The following is a 23,517-nucleotide window of genomic DNA, read 5'->3' on the forward strand; positions in this document are numbered from 1 at the left end:
GTTTCTGCTCTAAAAGAGATTTCCCTTTATCTCACCTGAAATCACCACACTTGTACTATATTTACCAGATATGTGTGTGCGTGCGCGCATGCGTGCATGTACACACACACACACACACACACACACACACACACGAAGCAGCTGTCTTTAAGGCCAATAACCCTTCATAAGAACATAAGAAGAGCCCCGCTGGATCAGGCCAAAGGCCCATTTAGTCCAGCTTCCTGTATCTCACAGTGGCCCACCAAATGCTTCAGGGAGCACACAAGACAAGAAGACACAACCTGCATCCTGGTGCCCTCCCCTGCATCTGGCAATCAGAGGCAGCCTTCCTCGAAAACCGAGAGCTTGCACATACCTACTATGACTTGTCACTCATAATGAACTTTTCGTCCAGAAATCTGTCCAATCTCCTCTTAAAGGCATCTAGGCAAGATGCCATCACTAGTTCCGGTGGCAAAGAGTTCCACTAATTCCACACTGGTTAAAAAAATATTTTCTTCTGTCCTAACTCTCCTAACACTCAACTTTAGTTGTGGTAAAGTGGTGGTAGTGGATCAGATGGCTTCAAAGGTGAAAGGGGTTTAAATCCCTTACACCTCTGTAAGCCTTCTGCTCCTCAGTGGGTCTCCTTGGATGTGTGCTAGCAATTTCAATTTTGCAATTTCATTAGCACAAGTCCAAAGAGAAAAAGGGGGCAGGGAGGGTGCAGGAAAGGGGGACAGGATCTAGTGCATGCCGTCACCACCAGATCCATTGCCTCCTGCAGCTCCATTGCCCTGCCATCTTGTCTCATCATGAAGTGCTGGGATTGCTCACCTCTCCCATGGTGGGGTTGTCTGCTTTGAAGGCATTCAGTTTCGCCAATACTGCATGGGCCAACAGGCAGCAGTCTTCAGAGCCACTATAAGAAACGAACGTAAGTTTACTTGTAGGGGCATGGGAAAAAATGGGTACAAGAGTTTGTTGAGGAGTAGTTGCTCCCTTCCCATCTCAGCAATCTTATCTAGCTCCCACACCTATAGTTAAGCAACCTGGTTTTTATCCTCACTTGCTATAGCATAGTAAGTACCTGATGTGAACCCCTACCAAAAAGTAGAATCAGGAATTCCCCCTATTAGCAGGATACCTTCACAGCCCACATACTTCCTCTGATGAATAGTTGAGTAATATCCCCCCACCCAACTTTTCTGCACAGAATATGGCCCTGTCATGCCCCTGGCACATTCCACGTTTGTTTGATGTTGCATTACGAGCTCCCTCCCTCTTCCAGCATATGGTCGGACCATTGCACTAACTTCCTATAGCGAATTGAGGGGTACTCTTTGAGGGTGTCACATAATGTGGCAATCTGTTCCGCCATCCTCTCCAAGTGATTGTTCTTATCTTCCCTGCAGTATGGGCTAAAGAGATGGTGAAAACTCTGGGGATTGTCCAGGGAGTACACCTGGAGGGAGAAGGCAGAAAAATGGAGCGGTTAGCCAAAATTATTAGCCAAAATAAGGAAGGTCTATTGAGCTCACACAGTTTCACTACAGTTTGCCAGACAACTATATCCATTTTAAGAGACTGACAGCCTCAGCTCTTTCTCCAACTCATTCCTTACCTGAGATTCATAAGGAAGGAAGGCAACATTGATTTCCTTGAGTGTTTTGATGGCTTTGGTAATTCTGGACTTTCCAAGCTCATTAAAAAGGTTCTCAGGGCATGCTGAAAGGCAAGGACAGGCAGCAGTATTTACCCTGTCCCCCCTGACCCCCCACCCCAATTCGCCTCATCCATTCTACTGCAGAATAAAATTTTTATGGCAATGAACTCTGATAGCCAAGATGGAAAGCAATGGATTCATGCTTCACATCCTGTCCCACTACTGATCAGATGCTCTCTCTGCTCCTTCCCAACCCAGCCTAGCAAACCCACAAGCAATTTCAGCAAGTTCAAAAGGGGGGTTGACAAGTACAGGGTACTCAAAACTACTGCAATCCAAGCAGAGACATCACTTTCTTGTCAAGCCCAGGCATGGAAGTGGCTCAGGGACAGATTTCCAAGGATATCTTCCAAGGTTTAAGTAGGTGTGTGCACACTCACAGGGGCCAACTTCCATGAAGTACTGCTCTTAATTTCAAAAGAAACTGCAGGATGACACAGTATGAGCTTTGCCTCACAGCCAAAGACTGTAGGGAGATCTAGAGGTTACATCAAGATGCCTTTTGGATTAGCCAAGCATCTCCCTCTGCATGGGGAACATCCTGGTACCTAGGCTAGATCTCTCAATGGGAAGAGTCAGTGTTGCAGTGTGCCTCTACATCCCTCCGTCAGCAACTCTCAGTTCCTAGAGTGCGATTTGCCTCATTTTCTTATTTAGCTGGGAGTAGTCCTTGAACTTACTGTCAGTGAAGAAGACATGCGCAGCCTTGTAGGAGAATGTGGGAGTGCTTTTGAAGTCATTGATCAGAGCACGCACTGACTGCAGGCAGAAAAACAGATAGTTAGCAGCAGCTATATACATACCTGAACTTCTGCCACCAGTTTTTTTCACCTTGGCTGCAGGTCATACTTCAAATTAGGCAACTACCAGGAATCCTTCCATCATAAACAGCTCAGAGAAGAATTATGTTACTCTATGGGAATTATATGGAGCCTGTAGGGAATTCAGAGAATAATATGGAGCCTGTAGGGAACAATGACAGACATTCACTTTCCCCTGACCTGTTCCTTTTAGTTGTACCAGTCAATTTCCTGTTTCTTCAGGGATAGGTACAGGTAAACATGCCACCTGCAGGCAGGAGGAACTCAGCAACCATCACTGGATTTTTTTTTCAATCATCACTTTGTAATGAGAGGCCCCCACCAAATTAGTGCCCGCCCCCACATACTAAAGACCTACCGTCTCAATAGGGCTGAGTAAATAGATAGCTTCCAAGCTGGGAAGGGGTTCTCGGCGCTTGTTAATATCTTCGATAACTGAAGAAAGCAAACACGTATCAGGTGTCTGTATTTGGGGCAGCTGAAAGATAGAGCATGGGTTGTACTCCAACATGCTCTTACTTTGTTCATTCATTTCAAAAACATTATTTGGCAGGAAAATAAAAGAAAAATGGAGGCTAAGCAGGCATGCAGGTCAAGAGCATAAAGGTCATCAGAAGCAGGTTTGCTGAGGTGGTGCTATACAGCAACCTGAGGACCCAATTTAGTTTCCACCATTCATGGAAATAGGGAGGAGGTGTTAGTGCCACAAATAGACGAAGTGGGATGCCTTCAGGATCAGAAGCATCTCCCACTCCGAGGAGAGCCTCTGCTTACAAGAGGTTCTTGCTCAAGCCACTCACTTGTGATTCCCTCAGCCAGGAGGTCCGACATCTTAAAACAGGATGAGACAATGCGCGTGCTGGGATGGTCCATAATGAGTACCTGAAAGAATCAAGAGAGAAGAATGATGAGAATCATGAGTTGAGATTGAAGAGAATCTCTTTTTCCATAAAGGAAGCCATTTTTAACTGCAATGGTGGCAGAAAGGCAAAAGGAGACCACAACATGTTCACCCTTGCTCTTTTCCACTTCCTCTTGTGAACTTCAATTATCGCACCGATATCCCACCCTTGTCCTCCAATTCTATTACAAGCCATTAGATGCAACTCTCTTTCCAGAGCTGAGGAGCTCTGTCCATTTTCATTCCTTACCTCGTCTATCCCATATTCCAAGGCTCAGAGTGCCACCTGAGGTTGCTAACATGGGAGGTGCTTAGATTAAGACTCCCACTCCTTTCCTAAAAATACCACTTCTAAACTGCTGATAGAATAACTTGCTGTAAAAAAAAAATTGTTACCTGGGAGTCACTTGCATTTGAGGAAACTCTGCAGAATCCATCAGTTCAGGCTTAACTGAGTCTTACAAAGCGCATGTGTTCTGCACTTTACATGCATGTGGGGCGCAGGGGTTGGGGGGAAGGATGCAAAGTAAATTCAATGTTTGTGTTCAAATGCAATCTACATTTTAAGCTACTACTAGCTGGGAGACAGAAGCACACATAAGCAGCCCCAGCAGAGCAGTGTCTTTCTCACAACCACGGGGCAGCCATGTTTAGAAAGCCCCAGGACAATAGAGTTCTCTATGTTTTGAGAAGAGACCAGAAGAGACACAAGCCCTACTCAGGCTTTGGCTGAATTGTGGAGGATCAATGTGTAAAGATGGCAAATGGGGGAGGGCTGTTTAGCCATGCCCCTTGCATCAATGTGCTCCTTGGTCACATCCCTCGGTTCAGTGTTTTTCTGAGGAAGGCAAGAACTGAATGTAGGGAGAATTCTGCCCACAACTATAAGCCCTCTGCAGACAAGCACTGCACAGGAACATGGCCAGGGAGCATGTTGGTACAAGGCATGGTTAGCTGGCAGGCTCTTATTTTCCCTCTCCCTGTACTGGTCATCCACCAAGGACTAATTTCCGAATACATCGATAAGAGTCAGCACTCTGTAGGTCACAATAAGCTCTTGCTGAGCCAGCAGAGCAAAGCTAATTCCAATAACCTTTTTGATTTGTCTGCAGCCAGTAATTTCATGGCTGGCCTGGCACATACCTTCTTAAGTCAGAAAAAGTTATGGAACACTCTAAGAACCTTAATTACAATGTAAAGGATACAGAACGCATTGGCTACATAATATTTGTGATACAGTAAGTGTGCAGTTAACTGCGCTCTATGTGGGGCTGCCTCTGAAGACAGTCCGGAAACTGCAACTAGTGCAGAACACGGTGGCCCGTGTGGTTGCTGGGGCTCATAGGTTCAACTCAGTCGGGCCACTGCTTCGGTGGCTACACTGGCTGCCAGTTCGTTTCCGGGCTGAAACGAAGTGCTAGTTATGACTTTTAAAGCCCTATACAGCTCAGGTCCAGGGTATCTGAGGGACCGCCTCCTTCCGTATAATCCAACCCATCCTCTCAGGTCATCAGAGGGGGCCTTTCTGACTGTGCCGCCACTAGTGGAGGTGAGGGGGATGGCGGCAAGAAAGAGGGTCCATTTGTGGAACTTCCTCCCCCGGAATTGAGAACAGCTCCCTCTTTAGAGTCCTTTTGGAGGGGTCTCAAGACCTTTTTATTTAGGGAGGCCTTTCATGCTGACACCAGGGGGCATGGCACTTTTTGAATGGATTTTAATTTGGGATTCAGGTTTTTATTGTGTTTTATTGTTTTTAATGTCTTTATATATGTATATTTTATGTTTTTAATATGTTTTTAGTTGTGAGCTGCCTTGAGTGTCCTCACTGGATAGAAAGGTGGGATATAAATCTCTAAAATAAATAAATAAAACTGTGGATTGAGATCACACAATTGCATAATGGACATGGCAGAGCCCAGTGAAGATGTATATATGTATATTTTTAATAGCAGACTGCAAAGTACAGCTCTGCAGATTATATGAAACCCATGAGCCACATTGTTCCAAGCTGCAGAAATTCTTTGCTTACCTTCCATTCGCCTTCCTTCTTCATGCTGCGTATGACATCATTCAGGATCTCTGAAAAATGAAGGAAAGCTCCAAGTTAAGACTGAGGCACATTCTACTGCAGTAAGAACAAGGGCAGTTCCAGGTAGCCATCATCATATCCTTCACTACCCTAGTAAAAAGGCATGATTGCAGTTCACAGGACAACATGCAAATGCCCACTGCTGGTTTTCAATGCCCTAGGCTGCCGACACAGTCCTGGAACGTGCTGGAATCCCTAGCATGTATTCACTGCTGAAACAGAGACGCCTGCGTTGGCTTGGTCATGTCGTGAGAATGGATGATGGCCGGATCCCAAAGGATCTCCTCTATGGAGAACTCGTGCAAGGAAAGCGCCCTACAGGTAGACCACAGCTGCGATACAAGGACATCTGCAAGAGGGATCTGAAGGCCTTAGGGATGGACCTCAACAAGTGGGAAACCCTGGCCTCTGAGCGGCCCGCTTGGAGGCAGGCTGTGCAGTATGGCCTTTCCCAGTTTGAAGAGACACTTTGCCAACAGTCTGAGGCGAAGAGGCAAAGAAGGAAGGCCCATAGCCAGGGAGACAGACCAGGGACAGACTGCACTTGCTCCCGGTGTGGAAGGGATTGTCACTCCCAGATTGGCCTTTTCAGCCACACTAGACGCTGTGCCAGAACCACCTTTCAGAGCGCGATACCATAGTCTTTCGAGACTGAAGGTTGCCAATACAATACAAGGCTGCCGACACCCACCAACAATTATGGGGTTTTAGTCAACTAGGGCTTTTAGGCACCAGAGTAAGGCAAACTCACTGCTGTTCATTTTCAGGGGTTGGGGGCATAAGAGGAAGATGTGAGGTGAGTGACCTAGCTTTGTTATAGTATCAGTAGATGTAAAAATTTCAAGACTCACATACAGACTTACATAAGAACATAAGAACATAAGAACAGCCCCACTGGATCAGGCCATAGGCCCATCTAGTCCAGCTTCCTGTATCTCACAGCGGCCCACCAAATGCCCCAGGGAGCACACCAGATAAGAAGAGACCTCGTCCTGGTGCTCTCCCCTACATCTGGCATTCTGACTTAACCCATTCCTAAAATCAGGAGGTTGCGCATACACATCATGGCTTGTACCCCATAATGGATTTTTCCTCCAGAAACTCGTCCAATCCCCTTTTAAAGGCGTCTAGGCTAGACGCCAGCACCACATCCTGTGGCAAGGAGTTCCACAGACCGACCACGCGCTGAGTAAAGAAATATTTTCTTTTGTCTGTCCTAACCCGCCCAACACTCAATTTTAGTGGATGTCCCCTGGTTCTGGTATTATGTGAGAGTGTAAAGAGCATCTCCCTATCCACTCTGTCCATCCCCTGCATAATTTTGTATGTCTCAATCATGTCCCCCCTCAAGCGTCTCTTTTCTAGGCTGAAGAGGCCCAAACGCCGTAGCCTTTCCTCATAAGGAAGGTGCCCCAGCCCCGTAATCAGCTTAGTCGCTCTCTTTTGCACCTTTTCCATTTCCACTATGTCTTTTTTGAGATGCGGCGACCAGAACTGGACACAATACTCCAGGTGTGGCCTTACCATCGATTTGTACAACGGCATTATAATATTAGCCGTTTTGTTCTCAATACCCTTCCTAATGATCCCAAGTATAGAATTGGCCTTCTTCACTGCCGCCGCACATTGGGTCGACACTTTCATCGACCTGTCCACCACCACCCCAAGATCTCTCTCCTGATCTGTCACAGACAGCTCAGAACCCATCAGCCTATATCTAAAGTTTTGATTTTTTGCCCCAATGTGCATGACTTTACACTTACTGACATTGAAGCGCATCTGCCATTTTGCTGCCCATTCTGCCAGTCTGGAGAGATCCTTCTGGAGCTCCTCACAATCACCTCTGGTCTTTACCACTCGGAAAAGTTTGGTGTCATCTGCAAACTTAGCCACTTCACTGCTCAACCCTGTCTCCAGGTCATTTATGAAGAGGTTGAAAAGCACCGGTCCCAGGACAGATCCTTGGGGCACACCGCTTTTCACCTCTCTCCATTGTGAAAATTGCCCATTGACACCCACTCTCTGCTTCCTGGCCTCCAACCAGTTCTCAATCCACGAGAGGACCTGTCCTCTAATTCCCTGACTGTGGAGTTTTTTCAGTAGCCTTTGGTGAGGGACCGTGTCAAACGCCTTCTGAAAGTCCAGATATATAATGTCCACGGGTTCTCCCGCATCCACATGCCTGTTGACCTTTTCAAAGAATTCTATAAGGTTCGTGAGGCAAGACTTACCCTTACAGAAGCCATGCTGACTCTCCCTCAGCAAGGCCTGTTTGTCTATGTGTTTTGAGATCCTATCTTTGATGAGGCATTCCACCATCTTACCCGGTATGGATGTTAGGCTGACCGGCCTATAGTTTCCCGGGTCCCCCCTCTTTCCCTTTTTAAAAATAGGCGTGACATTTGCTATCCTCCAATCTTCTGGCACCGTGGCAGTTTTGAGGGACAAGTTGCATACCTTAGTCAAGAGATCTGCAACTTCATTCTTCAATTCCTTAATAACTCTTGGGTGGATGCCATCAGGGCCCGGTGACTTATTGGTCTTTAATTTATCAATGAGGTCTGAAACATCTTCTCTTTTAACCTCTATCTGACTTAACTCATCGGTCAGGAGGGGCCGTTCGGGCAGCGGTATCTGCCCGAGGTCTTCTGCCGTGAAGACAGATGCAAAGAACTCATTTAATTTCTCTGCCATCTCTAAGTCTCCTTTTATCTCCCCTTTCCCTCCCTCACCATCCAGAGGGCCAACCGCTTCTCTGGCGGGTTTCCTGCTTCTAACATATTTGAAGAAGCTTTTATTATTCCCCTTAATGTTGCTGGCCATGCGTTCCTCATAGTCTCGCTTGGCCTCCCCTATCACCTTCTTACATTTCTTTTGCCACAGTTTATGTTCCTTTTTATTCTCTTCATTAGGGCAAGACTTCCATTTACGGAAGGAAGCTTCCTTGCCCTTCACAGCCTCTCTAACTTGGCTGGTTAGCCATGCGGGCACTCTCCTGGATTTAGTGGAACCCTTCTTTCTTTGCGGTATACACCTCTGCTGGGCCTCTATTACTGTTGTTTTAAGCAGCCTCCATGCACTCTGGAGAGACTGGACTCTTTTTACCCTCCCTTTCAACCTCCTCCTAACCAGCCTCCTCATTTGAGGGAAGTCCGCCCGTCGGAAGTCAAGGGTTTTTGTTAGAGATTTGCCTGGTATTCTTCCCCCAACGTGCACGTCAAAACGGATCGCAGCATGATCACTGTTCCCCAATGGCTCAGTAACGTTTACATCTCTAACCAGGTCCTGCGTACCGCACAAAATTAAATCCAGAGTCACCTGTCCTCTGGTGGGCTCCTTGACTAGCTGATCTAAGCCACAGTCATTTAGCACGTCAAGAAATCCGGTTTCCTTATCGTGACCAGAACACAAATTGACCCAGTCAATATGAGGATAATTGAAGTCCCCCATGATTACAACCCTGTCCTTCCTTGTCACCTCCCTGATCTGTTTCCTCATTTCAAGGTCCCCATCAGATTTCTGGTCTGGAGGACGATAGCACGCCCCCAGTATTACATTGCTGCACAAGCCTGGTAATTTAACCCACAGAGATTCTACGGTGGAGTCGGACCCACCTTCAATCTCTACTTTGCTGGATTCTATCCCTTCCCAGACTTGCCCAGCTATTGAGTTCACCATCCGAGGCCCAACTCTAGGTTCCCAAATCTGGGTCTCTAGGTTGAGACCAGCAGCTACCCAGAAGAGAGTCTTCTTGGTAGTGATGCCCCAGCTACATCAGGTTAAAAAGTTCTTATTTTCTCATACTCTGAATGGCTTGTACAATGTTTTTTGAAGAAATGGCTGCTGTTGGAAAATGTTGTTGCAATTGTAAAGTACTGTATTCTTATTATTGGTTTGTAACCCCCTTGAAAATATGTTGTTGAACCAGGGGATATTAATAAGAAATAACTTCCTTACAATGACTTCAGCATTTTAGAGCTGGAACAGAACCGAGGCACATCAATTGCTGTGAAATGATACTGACCCCAATCAGAGTAGCAGCTCATTTCCTACCCTTCAATATTTGTTTAGTAGCACAAACATACATAAAAGCCACAAGAATTATTGGCATATGTCCAAAAACTACAGCTGCTTACCTTTCCAAGAATGGTGCTTCAGGGATGGCAGAGGGAGAGGAGCAAGTTTTGCTGCTAATACTGTTTATTGGCAACAATAATAAATATTGAGGCCACATAATACCCACAGAGGATATGCAAAGTAAGAGCACATCCCCATCAGGTGGAGAAACAACACCTGAACTGCACAGCCAATTCATCTCTGATCGTTTTCCAGACCCACTTATCAGAAGGTCCCTTAGATAACGGTAGACGCTGAGTCATACATTACTAGAGCTGCCTGGTTGCCACCTATCACAGCTTTCCTAATAATGTTTGAATGAACAGGCTCAAATGGGATGGAGTGATCATGCTGGATGTTCCCACACCATACCCAGCGGCACGTCCTAGGCAAAAAATTCACTCTCTGGTTTACAATATGGATTATGGATAGCTCAAGCACATGTGCTATCACTCAGAGAAAAACAGACAGGTCTGTGTCATAACATCCTCTGTCACAAACACTTCTGAAAACAGGTTTTGGATAAACAACTTGCTGGCACAAGTCAGAAAGTATGAGACTTTCTCGTAACTTGCAAGTCTCATATCTCGTAACTTGCAAGATATGACAAAAAATGAAGATTTGTCCTTTGCTTCTTCTGCAGGAAAACCCCAACACTAATCCACCAAATGAACAATGCTAGGATAAGAAACCAGAAATGCTAGATCCCAGTCAGATCTATCTTCTTTAACATCCCAATATCACCCTACTGGGAGGGCAGAAACTAAGAGTTCCATCTCTTAAACTCTCAGGGTACGATCCTAACAGTGCCCTGGGCTGGCACAAGGCCCAGGAGGGTTGCCAATGTGCTGTAAAGCATGTTTGTGCCTCTATGCGAGTCAACTGGGCCGACACAGGGATGCGTGGTGGCCCGCGGAGGCCACATCCAGCCTCAATACTGATGGGATACAGTAGGCTGAGCTCAGCCAGTGCAGGGGTTGGGGGGGGCGTGGGGGGGCAGGAAGGAGGCATTTCGGGGTTTTTAAAGTTCAGAACTCTGAATCCAAGACAAAAAGTAATGTCACTAATCAACTGAAAACAATCTGAAATAGGATAGCTTGCTGTGAAGAACCACAGCATAGAAGCATTTGTTCCTTGATTATACAGGAATGACTATTGCTCATTAAAGTGTTAAATCCTTTGTCATCTGCTGCATACTCAAGATGCTTTAAATGCTCAGTCCACTCAAACCAACACACACACATCATTCATGTGATAATTGGACAGAAGAACCAGTAATACTTGTTTGGAGGGTTGTGACAATAACTGATGGAATCTAAGCTGAAGGATGTAAAAAGCAGCAGCTGACACAGTGACACAGTGAAAATTCTTCAGAGGAATCCACCACCACAGCACCATTTCAGAACAGCAATGAAAACTAAGCAAGGGGGATGAAGCTTGATCAGAGGGACCCTGGATGGCAGCCAGTACAACACCTGCCATTTTACCACAGGAATTGCAATGTGATTGGTTCTGAAGTAGAGACATTGGGCAGCTCTGAAAACATTCAGATCCAATATCCAAACCAAACTGGGCATTAGGCTTACTTTAGCAAACCTGTATAGTGACTAAGATCCCCAGTTAGAAACCAGGAAGTCCCTGGGTCAAGTCTTGCCTCAGTCAGTAGCTCACTATAAGGCCTCTTAGATAAGCCATTATTGTTCAGCCTCAACATCTTGCCAATGTGTTGCCCACTGTATCCTGCCAGAGAGTTTTGGCCTCCACAGGCCTCCTCGGAGTAAGGGAACACTTGTTCCCTTGCCCTGGGGTAAGCTCATGACAGCCAACTGGTATATTCAGACCTGTGCCAGCTATATTGGTGGCGCAACTCTACATGGACCCATGAAGGCAGATTGAACTTGGGAAGGGGATGAGGATTCAGCAGATGCTGCTGCTGCACCTGCCTCCTTCCACATCCCACTCTGCCCTCCTCCCCACCTCCTCTTCTGCTCACCCCTCACCCCACCTCCCTCCCGCCCCCTGTGCAGTCTGGGCATCTGTGGTCCACTGCTGTACAGACTTGGCCATTCACTGCTTCTGGCAGTGGCCAAACCATGCTTTCTGGTGTGTCGCATTTGCGACAGCTGGGAAGTAATGCAACAAACAGCTGTAGGAGGCTTGGCTTGGTGGGCAGAACTCCAGAGTATACTTTTCCATGCTCAAAAAAAGCCCTCCCGTCCACCCTGAGCCTCTTACTGGTGTTGGTTGCGTTGCATCTGGTCTCTCAACCCAGAAGTAACTGGCAATGTCATCGCCAGTTACTTCTGGTGGTACTTTGAAAAGGCTGACCATGTGAAATGGTACCGCAGAGGACAAACATTGAGAAACACTGATATAGACTATTTGAGTTAGGTGTCAATGGGCTGATGTGCATCCAACATGCCTCAGAATGCAGCCCTGACTGTATATAGACTAAGTAGCTGACAATAGCCCAAAGGGGCTGAGAGACTACACCAGAAAGGAAGCCACTTTCTACAAGGCCTGTCAGCATGCAGCATGAAGGCTGGGTAAGTGAATCTGCAGTCCTGTGAAAATGCATTTGGTGACACAAGTACAATTCCTTAGCACTATGCATTCTAAGCTTCTTCTCATTTTGTTACTGTTGTCTATGGCAGGAAGACATTCTGGAGGCGAGGAGGGGGTGTTTCAGAGTGGAGGAGGGATGGTTCAGGCCCAGAAGCAGGCAGGGACAGAGGAGCAAGCCCCTGCCACATCCTCAGCCCTACCCTGGGTCTGAAAGCCCTACATGGAGCTACTTGGTTCTGCACCAGCTAAATAGCCAAGTAGCTCCATTGAGCAGGCTGGGGTACTACATGCAGTAAAGGAACAAATGTTCCCTTATCCTAAGGAGACCTTCCACATGCTCAAATCCAATGCTGGATAAAGCGTGGGACCAGCAGCCCTGCTGTGCCAGTGCTGGATAGGACTGGGCAGCCCATCAGTTATCTGAGCCTCTTTTGGACCTTGACAATACTGGAATTCATGAAACCTGCTACAGGTTCTAGGACAGAACCCCAAAATGTGGGACTTGTCCTCTGCTGCAAACCCCTCTGAACTGCACATTAAGCAGGGCTTGATGTAGAACTGCCAGGATATTGCACTGCTATTTCTAATGATGGATAGCCCCCAAACTCTGCCTCTATCAAAGTAAGCTAATCATAGATGGCACAAATAAGACACCACTTGGGAAAGCACAGAAGGTTCTCACCAGCAGTCATGCCATCATCTCTCTAATCTGCACCTCTGCCCTCAAATTTACCTCCATTATGTGCCTCACTTAGCCTCTCTTATTACTTGGAACTTTGTTCCTAAACAAATTATACCAAAAACCATCAAGGCTGTAGTAAACAATTGTAATTTATCTAGCTAGGCCTGTCATAAAAAAAAAAAGCTGCAGTTGTGAACTGAGGTTTATAAGATTATAGATTTCACTGTCATATTGGATCCGATGATTTTCTGATTATTTTTTTTATCTATACTTTTTGCATAAGAGAAATAGTTTCCTATACATTTATTTTAACTATAATGTTATATGCTAAAGTTAAACAGTATGGTCCTCTATATAAAATAAAGGTTGGCAAGATTGTATGAAATGTGCAGTGTTGGCGAAAGTAACTGCTTATAGTAAAACAAAGAGGCAGAATACAAGATATGGATTTATATTAAGAAAAATGTATTATTTACTGGAAAAAAGGCCATGTGAATATGAACAATGAATATGTACTTAATCTGCTGTATGAATTTGCTGAAGAAGAACTGGAGTTTAAAATGTTATACAGCAATACCCCCCATAATGCAGGTGAACTATTCAGGAGAGCTGAGCGCTGCATGAAATAGTGCAGTAGAATACATTGTTAATCTAATAGGGAGGAATTGGGACCGACTCTGAATTTACTGCTCCCATTAGCTGTCAATCACTCTGGGACTTTAATCAACCAGTATTAAAGGAAGTAGCATTATGGGTGGTATGAATGGTATATAAAATTCTGAGATAATAGAAATAGCCACCGTGGACAACTAAGCACCCCAATGTCCCCAAAAGGGTTGGGGGCTGAAAGTAATAGCACAAAGGCAGCACAAAGAACCATTGGTCATAAGTGAGGGAGACAAACAGCTGACAATGCTTGCTTAAGAACACATACTGAAGCCAAGGTTCTGTCAGCGTCTGCCAAGATCTATCTTTGAAACAGAAAACTGTGTTCTCAGAGAAAGTCTAGCAACCCCCCCCCAATCCCTTGCTTCAGTGAAAAAAGGCAGCCAACTGAAGGAGCACCTAAACATAGGCCAGCAAAAACCATGAGGAGAAACTGAGAAGCAGCCACTGCCTGCTACCCTTGGTCAGAAAATGCCAGAGATGCAAAAGGCCTTAAGAATGCCTGGCATATGAAAAGAACCAGGTATCAATGCCATCTTTCATTGCACATGCAGTGTGGATGAATGAACAGATGTTCATAACGTAGTCAACAACACTGGCAGGAAGTACTGCTGGAGGATCAGCCTCTAGCCCTGAGCAATCCCACAGGAAACACTCAGATAAACCTCTCTGTATCAATCAGTGCCAAAAAATTGGAACTCCATCTAGAACAGATACACACCGCTATTAGCATCTCAATGAGGGCAAGACATGTTGGAGGGTGTAAGTTGATAATGAAGATTTGTGGTTCACGTCAAGTTTCAAACTGGGAATGAAAAATAATAGTTACAGGAAGCTCTGTCTCAAGTTTGAAAGTTTGTCTAGTTGAGTGATTACCAAACTTCCTCAAATTAGTGGCTCCCTTGACCTACTGAACCGTTAGCCGTGGCTCCTCTTTAGAGCTACAATCCTATACACTGTTTAGGACGGTGGGTTTTCTGCAAGGATTTCATGGCTCCCCTGGCTGGTGTTCATGGCTCCTTGGGGAGCAACAGCTCACAATTTGGGAACCACTAGCCTAGTTGATCCAATCCTATCCAATTTTCCTGCACCAATGCTGCCATGCCAATGGGGTATGCACTACATCCTGATGTGTGTGGGGACAGTCATGGAGCCTTCCTCAAGGTAAGGAAATGTTTGTTCTCTTTCCTTAGGATTGCATTGGAGCTAGAACACTGGAATAATGTAGGCCCCCACCCAGTCCCTTTCAAACCTCACAGTGTTACAAGAAGCATTTTCTACAGCAGTCCAAGGACTCAAAGCAGACAATGGCTTCCTAAAAACAGAGAATGCCCTTTGGTGTGAGTGCCTGCTTTGTACTTTGCCGAAACAAAGAGTCAACCTGTCAGCCTTCAAACATAACACACAATAATAGTTCTTAATTCCAGATAACATCTACAGGCATAGGGCGACACCCTGGTAAAGTTTTCAGCATTATCTTACAGGTCATCCATGGCATACTCCTAACTAACCAGTCTTTGTGAACTGAGAGATACAAGGCAACTGCCCAGATGGAGCATGAGAAAATTGTTAGGTCACTGATCCTTCTCTCTGCCAGGCATATGATGTAGTAAAGTCCACTTAGCTTGAAAGATAATTATCATAGAGAACAGTGCCAATCTGGTTCAACTGCTATATCTTATTATACCTGCTTTTCTCATATCTCAGATAACTTCAATGACCAGAGTGTCTGTGTTGACGTTGGTACCCAAGGATAACCCCAATTATAACATTTACAGTCCAAGGACCCTAAAGTCATATTAAAAGCAGTTGTTAAGAACTCCTGCCCATGAAACCTTCATTCACTGTCAGTTTGGACACTGGGCAAATTGCTACACTGAAAAAAGGAGAACTTGAAAAGCTACTTAAATACATGGTTTGGCCTTGGCAATAAAGCTCTGTTTGATGCACAACATATGCATCAAACTTTTATTTAAACTACTGTGAGGGGAACCATGAAATAGACTGGAACTACAGTGGGAGAAGAAGCCTTCTGTATTTCAGGGCCAAACTACATGGTAGGCCCTTATTTCTCTTTCCTTTTCTTTAAACTACTGTGAGGGGAACCATGAAATAGACTGGAACTACAGTGGGGGAAGAAGCATATGGAAACTTTTGCTCTTAGTCTCCGTTATGGCAGCAGCCCCAATCACATGCCCTCCCATGAGATATCCTGTAGTTTTGCTTCCATTTGCTTTTAATAAGCAAACTACTTATTTTAAACTACAAATACAGGTGCAGCCTATTTATCCACAGATTTTTTATCTTCGGGTTTGTCTCAACAAGAACGGGGTGGCGGAACTGAAAGTCACACACACCTTTGCCTCCTTTGCCCTGTGCTGGCGTCTCCATCCATTTCCAGGCAGCCCAAAACACTGCAAAAAGGCTCTGCCTTGCCCAGGCAGAGACATAGCCCTGGAAGAGGTTCCCCTTGCAAAGGAACAGTAACACTCCTGGAGCCCCTGAGCCAGCAAAGAGGCTGAAGAGGGGGCGGAAAACCTCTGTAGCCAGAACACGTGCAGCAAGGTGGAGCACTCACTCACTCACACAGGGGCAGATGTGGTAACAACAGAGGGGATTGCTTTAAAAAACCCAGGGAGTGTTTGCCAAATTCCCCCCCCCCATTGAGATGGTACAGGCAATCACAGACACAAGCTACCCCCCCCCCCAGGGTGCAGGCAATCACAGACACAAGCAAGCCTTCCCACCAAGCAAAGCATGAGATATAGCCTACAATCCTCTCCACTCTTTCCTGGGGGTAAGCCCCATTGACTGGAATGGGGCTTACTTTTGAGTAGAAATGCATAGGGCTGGACTCTTAAAAGATCAGCATCCCATGTGAAAGAAGCTGGCAATGGGGAGGGCTGAGTATGGAGGGGAAGGGATTGAAAACAGCTGCCTTAGTTTCCTTCCATCCGGAAGTGTCAGGCTGTAGTGTATTTGTGTAACTCTATGGAATTTAACACAACACGTATTTTGTTAATCGTGCTGAGTCACAGAACGGAACTAATGTGGAAAATTGGCTTCACTTGTAGTGTGCTGGTGGTCGTGTGACAGGGATCAGAACCATGGCAGATTCTAAGAGTTAAACCAGTGATTTTCAGTCTCTGTGCTGTGGCACATTGGTATGTCATGAATGGTCCACAGGTTTGTGGCGGGAGTTTGGGAGAACAATTACACAGGCCTACAAAACTGAGGGTCAGAAAAGCTTTTCCCAAACTTTATGGTGGTTTGATATGAATTTGGGGTGCCAATTCCAAAAAATGGCATCTGTTTTGCCCTATCACGTCTAGTTTTGGAGATATGGTATAGCCTCATTAGTGAATGGTTCAAGCAGCTTCCTCATGAGGAAGCTGCTTGAACCATTCACTAATGAGGCTATACTATATCTCCAAAACTAGACATGATAGGGCAAAACAGATGCCATTTTTTGAATCGGCACCCCAAATATACCCAGGAATTGGTGTAATGTTTAAGGAAGCAAAATGTGTGTTGGCCTGTGTTAATTTTTAGTAGGGTCATTGAGGGATGTCAGCCCTCCACTGGCAGTGTGGTTCATCTTGACAATTGTCAAAAAACTGTTGGTGTGCCTTGATAATAATGGTGTGCCTTGTCAGTGTGCCATGAGATTAAAAAATGAAAATCACTGAGCTAGGGTAACAACGTTGAGATCTAATCAAATCTCTCATCGCAATGGAGGGCAAACTAACTTACTGCAAGCAAACCCTGAACTTGGATGGAAAACTTTCTTTAAACTGTGGGTATTTTATGTTCCACCCTTCCTTTTGTGGGCTCGGATCAACTCATAGCAGAAACTAGATAGTAGATATTAACCTAACAGTAGTCTTTCTAAAATACTGAAACATCAAAGACCACAACAAACTTAATGAAAGAGCAACATTATCACTCAAGTTGCTAACAGGTCATTGGTACCAAATAATCTAACATGCAAGTTGAAGGTCAGTCTTCTTCAATAAACAAATACAGTGGAGTTGCATCTTATTTTGAGGTTAGATTCTAAAGTCAGTTCCCAAGGCAAAAGTCGCATATAAACAAAAATTACACTTGAAAATCCCTTGAATAGCTTGTGTTTAGGAGACATGTTTGTATTGGAATTGCGGAAGATATTACCGAGGAGATAGGGTGTGGTGTCCACAGTGCCCCTTGCTCTGAGTAAATGCAGGATTAAGGTGGTAGCTGGAGGTGTGCTGCACAGCTGCAACCACTAGAGCATAAGGAGATCCTCAGGTATATAGGGAACACCTGAGGCAGAAAGGGTTTGATAGGTTTTGAAGGAGTGCAGGTTGGAGGTAGGAGAGGAGACTGACTGGGTTTATGGAATTGGGAATCAGATTGTGACTTGGCTTATTGGCAACTCTGATTGATTGGACTGGCTTGCAAGGCCCAGTGGATTGGGATTTGGCAAAACAATGTTGTATGAAAAATACCTAGCATATTATCAAAAACTAGAACAACACTACAAGAGGCATGCAGGAACCGACTGATGGAACAACAAACTCATGTCATCTCACACTCACACTAGGGCATACATTCACTGAGTGGAAAGGCAGGTAGAATCACCCACACCACTGCTTGCTAAGTGTGTATAGTTGAATTCATGTCAGCTGAATGTGCATATGATGCGACTCCACTATAGTTTCAGCTAGCAAAGTCTAACAGCTATGGCTCATTCATTTTCCCAGTTGGATTGTTTTACAAGTAAGTTGTACTCACACAATGAAGCAAGTGGAATCAGGACAAGGAAGCTTAATGCTCCTTTGGTAGTTAATGATTCACTTTCTTTTTAAGTCAAGGTTGTAACTAGTTTCTCATCTGGATTGCCTGTAGCAAGGAAAAATTGCCAGTAGGCAGCCAGGGACAGAGTCCTGCAAATAGCTATCACAGAAGTTAGAACACAGCCCTACTTGGCACAATAGGGAGATAGCAGAAATAAGTTTATTCCTCCTGCTGGGCCCAATCACTGACTTGGGAAGATATCCAGCAGGAGCAGTAAAATGGGAAGGGAGAGAGGGACTACAGAAATGAGGAGCAGCCTGGGCAAATGAAGGGAGGTAGGGGAGATTAATCACCCCAAAAGTATTATTTGCAAGAATATTTTAACCGAACAAATTAAGAAATGGGAACAAAACAAACCATTTTACAGACAACCACAGTAGGAAATCTTGATGGTAATGGCTAGAAATAGGGTTGAAATCATTATATTGCATGAAAGATCTGGCCCTAAAGGGTCCTGTAACACTTTTGCAGCACTTCACACATCCGGTAGGAATGAAAGCAAATCTATACAAAGGATTTGACCATAAGAAGCCCGGAGCACTGGACTTGAATTTGAGAGTTCTAGATTATAGCCTCGCTTTTGCATGAACTCATTCAGTGGCCATCTTTTTCTTAACCTCAGGCCCCCATCTGTAAAATGGCAACAACAGTGTTGTACATCACAATATTGTGGCAAGGGAAATCAACCGAAAGCAGTAAAACATATTTTCACTTATGATGGCTAATCATGCTCCTAGTCATAAATGTGCTGGAATCTGTCTTGCTCATTCCCTAAGGGAGGGTGTAGACTGGGTCATCTTGCTTCTGATTGCCAGGCAACTCTTGCTTCAGAGAGGCCTGAAGAGCTTGCCTCAGTGTTTACAGAGAGGGAATTCCAAACCAGAAGTACAGAGATAATCATTTCCTTATCAGACACATTACACTTCTGTTAAGCCATACATAGTTGCTACATCATGTGTGGTACAACACTGATGACAGAACAATAATATGTGTTTACAACACATTTTACATTTGTTAATTACTAATTGGTGTGCTTAATCAGTTGTTGTTTTTTTTAATACAAGTGAGGAAGCTGGATAAAGGAGTTAAAGGGACTGTGGCCCCAAGAAAGTGCCAGAGCTTGAAAAAACGAGGCTCACTGATGCTGGCCTTTTGTGCATTCGGCAAGGATCAGATCATAACAACATCCTCAAATGCTTTATTTATCAAGAGGGATATGGGGACAGGACAGACACCCTGCACCCCTAGAACACTGTGACATCTGGAATCTAGCATACAAATATTATACCAGCAGAGAAGATGTATTTGGACAAGCTTTACCCTTCTCTCACACAACAGAATTAGCACAAATTGCCAGTGTTATTCTGACCTAAGTCACCCCTGGGAGCTGGGGGATAAGAATAGGCCCTCAGTTTGGCTGTACTTGTCATAAGAGGCGACTAAACAACCACTGGGTAGATGGGACTTGATAGCCTGGGAAGGCAGCTCATCTGAGAGAAGGAAAACTCTGATCCCAAACCTCCACTGCCTTGTGGCTACATCCAGTTATGGAAAAGGCTTCAGGAGTCAACCTCGATGCAAAATCCGGAGCCGGAGTCCCTGAGGCAGTTCATGGCTAAACACAGTCATGTTCTGGCAACTCTTGTGACGCTGCTGGAACCAACCGTATTGGCTTCTGCCTTCCCATTGGACCATTTCAGCAACATGGAGAGGGAGGATTTGCTGCATGGGAAACAGTCTATCCTCCTTATCTACTTTACCCAGGCTTCACGCTCTGGAGAGGACACTCTGTTCCAGAACCACCTTTCAGAGCGCAATAGCATAGTCTTCCGAGACTGAAGGATGCCAATGCAATATGACCTAAGCTTACTATTACTCTGTCATAATGTTGGAATTACAAGCAATCTGATTGGTTTTGTCTCCTCTGCCTCACCTAATATTGGAACTTAACCTGCACAGGGACCTAACCTCTTGCCAAGCAAAAATGTACAGTCCAATCCTTAGCATGTTTACTTGGAAGTAAAATACTGTCAGATAAGAGTGCAAAGAATTGTGGTGTCAGTCTTGAACCAGAAAAAAAAAAGTCACTGATAAACCTTCAAGATTTAGCGTGGGAAGAATTTTCATCCAAATTAACCTCTTTATCTGTGTGGAATTTAACAAGCACCTTGGTATACATGTTTAAGGATGACAAGGCAATTGCAGTTCTAGAATCTGTCTCAGATTCTGGCAACACCATCAAGCTACTCAAACCCACCTGCTCAGGAGCACGTCAGTGGACAGATATACCCAGATTTGGGATAAATTATACCAGATTTGGGATATACTGTCCAACTCTAGATGCTACAAGTGAAGGATGCTTTTTCATTAATTTATTTTTAATGGAGCACCAGACACATATATAGGTTGAGTCTCTGTATCCAGTCTCTGTATCTGGGGTTCCATTCCCAGAACCCACATATATGCCAAAATTGTGTTAAAGGAAATCCATTTAAAAAGCAATGTCCCTTTGCTCTACAATTTAAAAACAGCCTTGCTGACTTTTGTAATGCAGGACAGAGGCATCAGGCAAACAATCAAACATTCTCTCTCCAAAAGCTTAAAAAGACCACTCTGAGTGCAATTCGGGGAAAGAAGGCAAAGAGAAGGTGATAATCACTTTGCATTCTTTCATGTGTCAGGGGGAAGGGAAGGGTCACTTGCTTTGGATTTAAGCTGTTCTAAGTGCCTGGAGAATGATGGATTGTCTGCCAGCTGCCCTCTCCCGCATTAATGAGACTACTGTTAAACAACTTTTCCCCCTTTATTTAAAGGGACCTTCTCATTGCCATGGGTGAAAAATCCGTACATAATTAGGTTACACCTGTATGGCACTCTACACAGAGAAGAAAGACAGGTCTCAAGTCTCAGGGAATATATACAATATACAGGAAGACAACAGAAGGGAAGGGTAACAGGAAGCATATGGTAGTGTTTCAGGTACATGTATTCAAGCTAAGTTTCAGTTCATAATGGGACTAAGGCACTGCGCCAAAGCAAATTAAGAAGTGCTTGGAAAACAACTATTTGGAGGATAAAGTAAATAATATACAGAAGGAGGACAGGCTGAAGAAACCAAATATATTTACATTGAGAATAAGAGGAAGATGATCAGGAAAGGGAACAGATTTGTTAAGTTTTCAAACATCTAAAAAGCACACCAGAAAGAACATCTTCCAGCATACTCACCATAGTTCAGATTGAAAAAGAAACTGGTTTTAAAATGACAACAGCATGAGTTTGGACTAAGTGCTAGGAAATAATAATAATAATAATACCCAAAGTGCAGTTCAACAGCAAAACAAGCAGTTCAGGCTCCTTAAAATGCCTTGTTTCAGCAAGGCTAAAGAGACACATCTCATGCTGCAATCCTAACCACACATTCCTGGGAGTAAGCCCGCTGGACTATAATTGGGCTTACTTCTGAGTAGACAGGCATAGGACTGGGCTCTCAGTCAGAAGAGGACTCCAATGCGCTCTTTGGGATTGCAAGTGTGGAAGCAGGTGGCACTGGGGTACTGGCAGACAGTTCATCCAGATGCCAGCCACAGGTGGGAGGTGGGCGAAGCCTGGCCCTTCTCACCCTGGGGAAGTAGTGTGCACCAATGGCTAGAACAGCAACAAGAGCTGAAGCAGAAAAGCTCGACTCTCATACTGAAACCGCACAGGGGCGCGAGAGGGAGGAGAGGCTGGTCCCAGGGCTGTGCCTGTCGGGGAGACAGACACTTACGGCTGCGACAAGAGAGGCAGGTGTCCGAGCACTGCCCCCCCCCCCCGAAAGGGCTCAGATACCCAGCAGCGATCAGCACATTTCCCTCTGCCGGGCAGGTCCCCCTCTGCTGCCGAGAGGGATGGGAGTGGCGCCGAGGGTCGCCCTTCTCTGCCTCGGAGGCGCACGGATCTGCGGGTCCCCCCAGCCCATACTCACTCTCGCCCACCACCGCCTTCAAGCCAGCGGGCGCCATGGCCGCCCCGTCCCGCTCCGGCTCCTGCTGCCCCAGAAGGCGCCACTTCCGCGTCTGCAGACGGGCGGAGCTGACCTCGGCCCGGGCACCTTCGGAGACCGCCCGCGGGGACACGCCTCTTGCGCACAGGAGGTGGAGGCTCTTGCCTGCTGGCTGGAGCTCCGGGCCCCGCGCTAGCCAGCCTTTCCGCCCCGGGGCAGCCCCCTGGCAAGGGGACACTGTGCCCAGACCTTGAGAAAGCCCTAGTGGCTGTCCGTCCAGCACACCCCACTGGCACATCTGCACCAGCACTGGGAAACTGGATCCTGACAGCCCAATCCTATCCACACTTCCTGGGAGTAAGCCTCACTGTTTCTAATGGGACTTGCTTCTGAGCAGACATGCATAGGATTGGGCTCTCAAGAGTCCTATGAACTTCTCCATAGGCAGAGGCTCAGCTGAAGCTCTTGCATAGGGCCAGCCCATTTGCTCAAAAGGAGGTGGCACTTTGTAGGGCAGCCTGCGCCCTGGCTGCTGGAAACGTGTGGAATGGAAACCCTCAATGTCAAGCGCTTAGGGGCCCAAGCCTGTTCAACTTTCCAGTGCCAATGTCACCACAATGCAGCCCCAAGGGAAGGGAACAAGCATTCCCTTGCCTTGAGGGGGTCTCCATGACTGCCCCCTCACTGCAGTGTGCAGCACATGCTCAGGGCCCACAAGAAGAGGGTAAAGGGGGTAATTTGTACCCAGGCCCAGCATCAGAAAGGCAGCCCAGGAGACAAAGGAGGGGCTCAGCAATCTTATTTTCCTATCTCACTCGGCCCAATCGTATCCAACTTTCCAGCAATGGTGCAGTTGCAATGCAGTCCCAAGTAAGGGAACAAATGCTCCCATACCTTGAGGAGACCTCTGTGATTACCTCCCCATCACAGGATCCTGCACACGCCCCATTGGCACAGCTGCACTGGCACTGGAAAGTTGGATAGGATTTGGCTCTCAGACTTGTTGCCCACAAGATGCTGGGGGCACTTCTGTGGGTGTCCAGCTATTGCCGCAAGCCATATGCACCCGGCCAAGGTGCATATAGTGCATATATTGACACTTTAATATAGTGTCAAATCTGGGAGGAAACTGGACTGCTATAGTAGAT

At 45.8% G+C, this 23,517-nt stretch overlaps 1 protein-coding gene across 2 annotated transcripts in view; it reads right to left on the reverse strand.

Moving 5' to 3' along the window:
* STXBP2 (syntaxin binding protein 2) overlaps positions 1 to 22,441 on the reverse strand; it is a 38,071-nt gene extending 15,630 nt beyond the window's left edge. For both annotated transcript variants that reach the window (XR_010793701.1, XM_066613896.1), the window contains exons 1-8: positions 22,352 to 22,441; positions 5,460 to 5,509; positions 3,330 to 3,411; positions 2,888 to 2,964; positions 2,389 to 2,467; positions 1,607 to 1,710; positions 1,299 to 1,447; positions 820 to 904 (exon numbers count right to left, since the gene is read on the reverse strand). Coding sequence is in view for 1 of the 2 variants with exons in the window: in XM_066613896.1 (XP_066469993.1) it covers positions 820 to 904; positions 1,299 to 1,447; positions 1,607 to 1,710; positions 2,389 to 2,467; positions 2,888 to 2,964; positions 3,330 to 3,411; positions 5,460 to 5,509; positions 22,352 to 22,388 (663 nt within the window). In the remaining variant the exon portion in view is untranslated. The remainder of the gene's footprint in view (positions 1 to 819; positions 905 to 1,298; positions 1,448 to 1,606; positions 1,711 to 2,388; positions 2,468 to 2,887; positions 2,965 to 3,329; positions 3,412 to 5,459; positions 5,510 to 22,351) is intronic.
* Positions 22,442 to 23,517: the final 1,076 nt, after the last annotated feature.

The sequence above is a fragment of the Tiliqua scincoides genome, chromosome 2 (genome assembly GCF_035046505.1).
Source record: "Tiliqua scincoides isolate rTilSci1 chromosome 2, rTilSci1.hap2, whole genome shotgun sequence".
NCBI classification, from domain to species: domain Eukaryota; kingdom Metazoa; phylum Chordata; class Lepidosauria; order Squamata; family Scincidae; genus Tiliqua; species Tiliqua scincoides.